The following is an 8,370-nucleotide window of genomic DNA, read 5'->3' as shown; positions in this document are numbered from 1 at the left end:
AGATAACCAACTGAAGCCTACCCGCAAATGAAAGGAATTTATTTTTCCAATCCATGATCCTTTTATCCATTCTTTCCACAAGAACTTTACAATCTTTAACCAGAAGCCGAGACGCCAAAAGAGGAACCCCAAGATACTTAATCGGCAACTTACCCTCCTCGAAAGGAACAAACTCCATGATTCTGGATTTAATGCTACTAGAAACGTTGCAAAAAAATGCAGAACTTTTAGAATTACTTGGAACCAGGCCCGAAACATCCTTAAAATTTAGCAAAGAGTCCATGATAACCCTCGCCGATTGAGTATCGCCCCTAGCAAAGATAAGGAGATCATCTGCAAAGCAAACATTAATAATCATCTGTTTTTCACACTTGTTATGGAATCTAAAAGACGGTTCCGAATCAGCTGCTTTTCGAAGAAGTAGAGTTAGCACTTCCATAACCATGGTGAATAAATAAGGAGACATAGGGTCTCCTTGACGTAAGCCCCTCTCACCCCGGAAATAGCCATGTATGTTTCCATTGATGCTTAGAGAAAAAGACGTGGATGTAACACATTCCATAATCCATCCGATGAACCGTCGGTTGAAGCCAAACCCATGTAGGATATCTCGAAGAAAATCCCAGTCCACCGTGTCATAGGCCTTCTGAATGTCCACCTTGAAAGCACATCTCGGAGGGCCGACTTGCCGGTGATAATTATGCATGAGTTCTTGAGTTAGAAGAATGTTATCGGATATTCTTCTCCCCGGCACAAACGCCGATTGGTTATCACTAATTATCTCATTAAGGCCCTCAAGAATCCTGTTAGTGATGATCTTGCTAATACCTTTGTAAATAACATTACAACATGAAATCGGCCTGTAGTCCGTAACAATACTAGGAGTGGCAACCTTTGGAATCAAGGCTAAGAACGTATGGTTTATCTCTTGGAGCAGTCTGCCTGATTCAAAGAAGTCGAGCACTGCCATAGTGACATCAGACCCGATGATCTCCCAAGATTTTTTAAAAAATTCAGACGTATAACCATCCGGACCCGGGGATTTATTCTCATTAATCGAGAAAATAGCACCCTTTACCTCTTCAATAGTGACTTGTCTACACATATGAGTAGCAACCTGAGAACTGAGCTTAGTAGAAATGATACTCGGATCCAGCTTCTTAGACACATTCCCTTTATTACCAAGAAATACTTTAAAATGGTCAACTAAGGCATCCGACACCCCCTCACCGTCATGATGATTACCTTCCATATCTTTGATAGTGTGGATTTTGTTAACATGGTTACGGCATTTAACAACATTATGGAAATAAGCCGTGTTGGCATCCCCCACTTCTAACCACTTCTGTTTAGCTTTTTGTTTCAAAAACCTCTCTTCATCAAGAGCAGCTTCTTGATATCTTTTCAAACAGGCCGATTCAGACTCTCGAAGATGATTATCATTCGGATCTTTGTCCAGCTTACTTTGAAGAATATCCAGCTCTTTTTTAATATCACAAACCTTTTTGTGGATGTTTCCTTGTTTATGTAAAAGAGATCTGAATGCATGCTTCAAACCCTTTAATTTTTTCACAACCCGAAACATAGGAACCCCATCCACATTACAGTTCCAACCCCTTTGCACAATCTCCACAAATTCCTTCTTATGAACCAACATATTCGTAAACTTGAAGGGTTTTGGTTTTGCTTTTTGACTAGAAGGCAGCTTCAAAACACATGGGCAATGATCCGAAACCCCATAGGGCAAGTACACTGTGTGGCCTTCAGGAAAAACATCAGTAAAATGAATATTTGACATAACTCTGTCAAGCTTTTTCCGAATCCCCACTCCCATTTTGGATCGCTGGTTCCAAGTATAATGGATACCGCTAGCATTAACATCAAACATCTCCAAAAACTCAACACAATCCTTAAAATCGGTCATTGCAGCATTAACAGTAGAACACCCCATGTATTTATCTTCAATGTTGAGAGCAACATTAAAGTCGCCAAGAATAATCCAAGGAGAATTGTTGACCAGCCCCTTATGCATCTTCAACGACTCCCATAGCTGCCTTCTTTCTTTATAACAATTACTAGCATAAACAAACGAGACATACATCTTCTTTTTATCGTGTTTTAACATGATCTGAGTATGCATGACCTGACTATTAGCATCAACCACCATAACATCTATATTATCCATGTGCCACCCCAGAATAATTCTAGTGCCTTTCGAACACATCGCTCCATTCGAAGCCCACTCCCCATTCCTAAACACATTCTTACACACCTTGTCCAAATTTGCAATCTTAACATGAGACTCCAAAATGGCTAACACCTGAACTCCATTATCTTTTAAAAACTTTTGAACCTCCTTTTGTTTAAGAGGGCGGTTCAACCCCCTAATATTCCAAGAGGCTATGCTAACCATTAGTAACCTTCTCAGCAGGTGTGCTTGCACCTGTTTTATTTTCCGAGTCTCCTTTCATAAGGATCGGCATCCCCTCGTCCGTAGCAAGTCTAACCTCTTCCACATCCGACTCTTCCTCTTCATGTGCCCCGTTTAGCCCACTGAACGAATTCTTGATTTCAATAGTCGGCCCTCTAGAGGAACTGGGTTTGTTCGCTTCCTGCGTATCATTCGTCTTTTTAGGTTTGTATATCACTTTTGGTTTCTCCTTAACATGATACTGTTGCTTTGAAACTTTTTTCCTGTTATTACCATATTTGAACCCTTGCTCATCTATTTTGTTCTTCCCTTTGTTTTCCGTATCAACTCTTTCAACACTCACCTTCGGGCATTCCTCAGGTATGTGACCAAAAACCTTACAAGTATTGCACCTAGGTGGCTTCCATTCGTATTCAACCCTTATGTTACTCTTTAGAATCCCTCCATCCTCTACATTCGGAATAGCAATCATAATGTTCTCCTTAGTTTCCTTCTCCGCATCAAGCTCTATGACCGCTCTAGCAAATCCACTCCTACCCCATGACTCGGTGCACATTTTAGATGTTTCATTATCAAGTACTTTCGGGACCCCAATCTTTGAAGCAATTAAACTCAACCCATCTTCGGTGTACGCAGCTAACGGAACATCGTGCATTTTAACCCAGACCGGGATCTTTTTTAGCTCCTCTTTTTTCAGTTCCGTGTTTGGAGACCAATACTTCAAAAATAACGGCATATTTCTTATGAGCCATGGCCCATCCTGAAGAACTTGGTCCATCCCCTCCTTAGAGTTAAACTTAAAGAAGAAAAAACCTTTCCCGTTCATCATGCATTTCTGAATCCCATATTTATCCCACCTGTTTCTAACGTAATAGTCCACCACAGGGAATGCTAACCTTTTTCCTAAAAAATATCCAAACAAAACATTTGCAAACCTGTTTTGAACTTGCTGGACAGATTCAATAGGTATCATGACGTCAACATCATCAACTGCCTGAACGTTCTCTAAATACCGAAAATTTACCTTTTGCGGAGATTGGGTCGAAAAGAGTTTAGCTGCATACGATTGCCAGGCTCCATCTTGGTTACCAGATTGCTCAGCTCCTCCACTAGACGTTCCTGCCATACCATCGGCGGTAACAGGAGTAGTAACTTTCAACAATTCATCAATTACATTGATCTGTCTCGGTGCCTTCTGATCATTCTGAATAACCCCTCGTCTAGGCATTACCGGATTACCATCAATTCTTATACTACGTCTATGTGTGTAGATAATTGGGGTAGGAGTAGCTTTGCACGTGCTCTTATTGAGGTGACAGCGGACAAAGAGCTTAAAGAAAAAATAACTATGGCTATCCCAAACCTGAGTGGTGATGGATTTATGAAGGAAACGATGTACGTTGAATACGAATGGAACCCTGTAAGATGCTCGTCATGTTGTGTCTTCGGTCACTCTAATGACTCTTGCCCTAAGAATCCGAAACCTGCTATTCAGAAAGGTAGTAACTTACAAGCTAATCAAGGAAGATCGCAAACAAAGGCTACTCCTAGAGTTGATGATGATGGCTATATGGGAGTGCATAACAAGAAAGTGGCAAGGAAAACGGGTATAAATATCCCTAAACCGAAACCAAAATTTGAGTATAGACCGATCTCTAATAGTCGTAAAGATGATTTGAAACTTAAGTCAGCTTGCCCGAATTTTCAATCCTCAAACCCATTTGATGTTTTAAATTCAGATGAAGCGGATGAAGGGCAAAGTAGTAAAAACATAATGGGGATGGATTTGACGACTCTGATGATGAGGAGGTGGTAGAAATATATAACGAGACGAATGATTTTCTGGTGGGGGATTCCTCAAAACCGAACGACACTAAAGGGGCAAGCACTCCTTCTCCATTGGTTACTGATGGTTAGTCTAGCTACTTGGAATATTAGGGGCTTGAACCGCCCTCTAAAGCAAAATGAGGTTCGTCAGGTGGTGCAGGAGAATGGTGTTAGCCTTTGTGCGATCCTTGAGTCTCATGTAGATATTAGTAAACTTGATAAAGTGTGCAATTCAGTTTTCCGTAATTGGCAGTGGACGTCTAACTGTGGCCATTGTGACAAAGGAACTCGTATCATCATTGGATGGGACCCGGATGTGTTTGATATAATGGTTTTAGCTCAAACGTCTCAAGTGATACATGTTCAAATGATGATTAAAAGCGATAAAAAGGTTATCTTCTGTTCATTTGTTTATGCATCAAATTTTTATACTACTAGGAGAGAATTGTGGAGCCACTTGGCTAGACATAAAATTCTGGTAGATAATAATCCTTGGGTTTTAATGGGGGATTTTAACTCCGCTTTGAATTTGGAAGATAAATCTATGGGATCCTCGGGTATATCTACTAGTATGCGGGAGTTTCAAGAATGTGTTAATCATCTTCAAGTGGTGGACATTAAAAGCATAGGGTTCCACTTCACGTGGACTCAAAAGCCGAAGAAAGGGGTCGGCTTATTAAAGAAGATCGATAGGGCTATGAGTAACATTCAATTTGTTAGTGATTTCCCGGAAGCGGTTGCGATGTTTAAACCATATCGAGTTTCTGACCATTGCCCGTGCATTCTTAGAATTAACAAGATGGTAAAGAAAAAAGCTAGTTCTTTCAAGTTTGCAAATTTCTTTTTTTTTTTGGGTAAAGGGTTACCCCGGTGAATTTTATTAATCAACCAATAAGAACAAAAGTGTGGCTGAAATACCACACCCAAACTAGCGTTGACATCCCAACACTAGGAAACAAACAACCCAACAAACACAACTAGGCACACACGGCCACAAACTAGCTAACAAACAAGCACGACCAACCAAAACAATTAAAGACAAAGACTAAAAACAACTATCTAGCCGGGATCAATCTCTAAATTGTTTCCAGGAATCTTCCACTTTTCCACCAGGCTACCATTATCAAAGCTTCGTTTAAACTTGAGGGAAATAAGCCGCATCCGAACAGTATAAATGATCTCTTGAGACACTACCATAGCCGTCCGATGGTTCCGAGAAAACAGTCTGCTGTTACGTTCTTGCCATATAAAGTAGGAAGCAGCCGCAACCACCAACCGACTAACAACATTGTCAGGCTTCTGTAATGACGAATTGTGAGTCATCCAAGCCATAACATCGGTCCAACTTCCGTTAACGTCTTCCATATTGGTAAGACACCTAACATTGTTCCAAACCTGCATAGCAAAAGAGCATTCGAAAAAGAGATGGTCTCTCGAATCTCTGTTGTTGCAACATAAAGGGCAGCACATAAGGTTCAAATTTGTTTCACTTCCCGCTTCCCACACAGAGAGCCGATCTTGAGTCTTCAATTTGTTTTGAATAACCAACCAAACATGGAATGCATGCCTAGGAATGCATTGTTTGAACCAAACCAAATTCCCCCATTGCACTTTACTAGCATGATGCCGAACATTATTCCAAACCTCCCAAGAAGAAAATGGACGATTGTTCCCTTCCAAGTCTTTCCAAACCAACCGATCTCGAGAATTGTCGCTTAAATTAGGAACCACCAGGTTAATTAAGACTGGAAATAGATCAAACCAAGCGGTCGGCCAAATCCACTGCCCATCTTGAGACACCAGCTCAGCTAGGGACGATTGCAAGCTGAAACCTGCATTAGCAATAAGTCTAGGAGTAATAAAGGCACGAAGAGGACCCACATTGCTCCATGTATCACTCCAAGCATTAGTTTCAGCACCATTCCCTATAGTCTTCCAGATGTAAGGACGGATGAGGCTCCGATTAGCAAGAAGCTTTCTCCATCCCCATGTCATACGACCCCTATACGGAATCTCCCAGAAGCTTCGACCCTTGAGCTTATACGTATGAATCCATTGAACCCATAATGATTTACGCTTGGATTGAATGCTCCAGACGTGAGAAGATACAAGGCCTTGTTTACATCCGATATGCTGCGAATACCCAATCCTCCCTCATTCTTCGGAAGACAAACAACCTTCCATGCAACCTTTGGTTTTACGGTCTTATGATAGTTTCCTGACCATAGGAAATCCCCCATACGTTTCTCCAATTCTGTAACAATTCTAGTAGGTAATAAGAATACCGTAGCCCAGTAGATATGCATCGCCGAAAGGACCGAATTAACCAACTGTAATCTACCTGCAAAAGATAGAGATTTGGTCGTCCAGTTGTCAATCTTCTTATCCATTTTCTCTACCAGAACCTTACAATCCTTATACGAGAGCTTAGAAGATATTAGAGGAACACCCAAATAACGAACCGGAAGAACACCCTCTTGGAATGGCATTATGTTCAGGATTTCTCTTTTAATAGATTGCGGAACGTTACCAAAGAAAGCCGTACTTTTCATCATATTAGGAATCAGACCCGAGACCATAGAAAACCGATCAAGAGCATCTCTTAATATCTTGGCGGAAACAACATCAGCATTCACAAAAATGAACAGGTCATCAGCAAAAGTGACATTGATAATCTTCTGTTTTTTACAGTGGATATGATATCTAAATGCATTACTAGAAGAAGGTGCATTATGTAGAATAATCGAAAGAGCCTCCATAACCAATGTAAATAGATAGGGAGAAACCGGGTCCCCCTGTCTCAACCCCCGTTTGCCCTTGAAATACCCGTGAAGGTTACCATTAATGCTCAAAGAGTATGAAACAGTACTAACACACGTCATAATCCAACCAACCATTTTGAGAGGGAATCCAAACGCTATCAGAATATCTTCCAGAAAGGACCAACTGACTGTATCGTAAGCCTTTTGAATATCAATCTTAAATGCACATCTAGGAGGCCCAACATTCAGGTGATAGTTATGCATCAACTCCTGCGTAAGGAGGATATTATCCGATATCTTTCTACCAGGGACAAAGGCAGATTGGCTAATATTCACCAGATAATCCAGACTACCTTTTAATCTGTCAGTAATTATTTTGCTGATGCACTTATAAATCACGTTGCAACAAGAAATGGGCCGATAGTCACTTACCGAATTCGGGGTAGGAACCTTTGGGACCAACGCTATGATGGTGTGGTTGATTTGTTTCAGCAGTTTCCCATTGTTAAAGAATTCCAAAATGGCTTTCATATCTTCATCCCCAACAATCTCCCAAGAGTTTTTAAAGAACGCCGAAGTGTACCCATCCGGACCAAGGGCCTTATTCTCGCCAATAGAGAACATAGCACTTTTTACCTCCTCTCGAGTAACCTGACGAATCATAGAGGCTGCAACCGTTGGATCCAAAGTAGTACTGAACAAACCATTTACCTCAAGTTTTTCCACATTATGGGCCGCTCCCAAAAAATCAGCATAATGATTAACCAAGGCTGCATAAACTTCATCTCCTTTGAACTGATTTCCATGAATATCTTTGATTTGAAGGATCTTATTACACGCGTTCCTCGTTTTCACACAGTTATGGAAAAATTTAGTGTTAGAATCACCCGCCGCCAACCAGTCCGCTTTAGCTTTTTGCTTTAGAAAGCACACTTCATCATAAGAAGCTGATCGGAACTCTTTAAGCCGGATAGACTCTTCCTCTCTAAGGCCAACATCAAACGGATTAGCATCTATAGCCTTTTGTACCTCATCTAACTTCAACCTCAAAGTCTCAACCCTTTCATGGAGGTTACCTTGCTTGTATAGAAGACGTCTTAGAGGAGATTTCAAATAGGTAAGCTTTTTTACAACCGAGAACATGGTTACCCCTTGAACCTCCTTACTCCATTCATTCGAAACACATTGGATAAAACCCTCTTTAGTTGCAAGGAAGTTAGCAAACTTAAAGGGTTTAGGCCGATTATGTTTATAGCTGGATAGGAAAAGTAAACAAGGAGTATGATCCGAAATTCGAAACGGGTGAAATAGAGCATAAGCATCCGGATACATATCCAAGAAATGAATATT

The 8,370-nt window shown here is 40.9% G+C and overlaps 1 protein-coding gene across 1 annotated transcript; it reads right to left on the bottom strand.

Annotated features, from left to right (window-relative positions):
* Positions 1-5,317: 5,317 nt before the first annotated feature.
* On the bottom strand, positions 5,318-6,253 carry LOC110900579. The gene has a single exon (XM_022147464.1). The coding sequence runs from the start codon at positions 6,251-6,253 to the stop codon at positions 5,318-5,320; it is 936 nt and encodes a 311-aa protein (XP_022003156.1).
* Between the last annotated feature and the right edge of the window lie 2,117 nt (positions 6,254-8,370).

The sequence above is a fragment of the Helianthus annuus genome, chromosome 13, assembly GCF_002127325.2.
Source record: "Helianthus annuus cultivar XRQ/B chromosome 13, HanXRQr2.0-SUNRISE, whole genome shotgun sequence".
Classification (NCBI taxonomy): Eukaryota; Viridiplantae; Streptophyta; class Magnoliopsida; order Asterales; family Asteraceae; genus Helianthus; species Helianthus annuus.
Note: the sequence above shows the minus strand (reverse complement) of the source record. Positions and strands in the feature narration are given on the sequence as shown.

Bases quoted from the DNA above. Each gene is read 5' to 3' on its own strand.
- LOC110900579 (XM_022147464.1), bottom strand. From the start codon at position 6,253: ATGACATGGGGATGGAGAAAGCTTCTTGCTAATCGGAGCCTCATCCGT.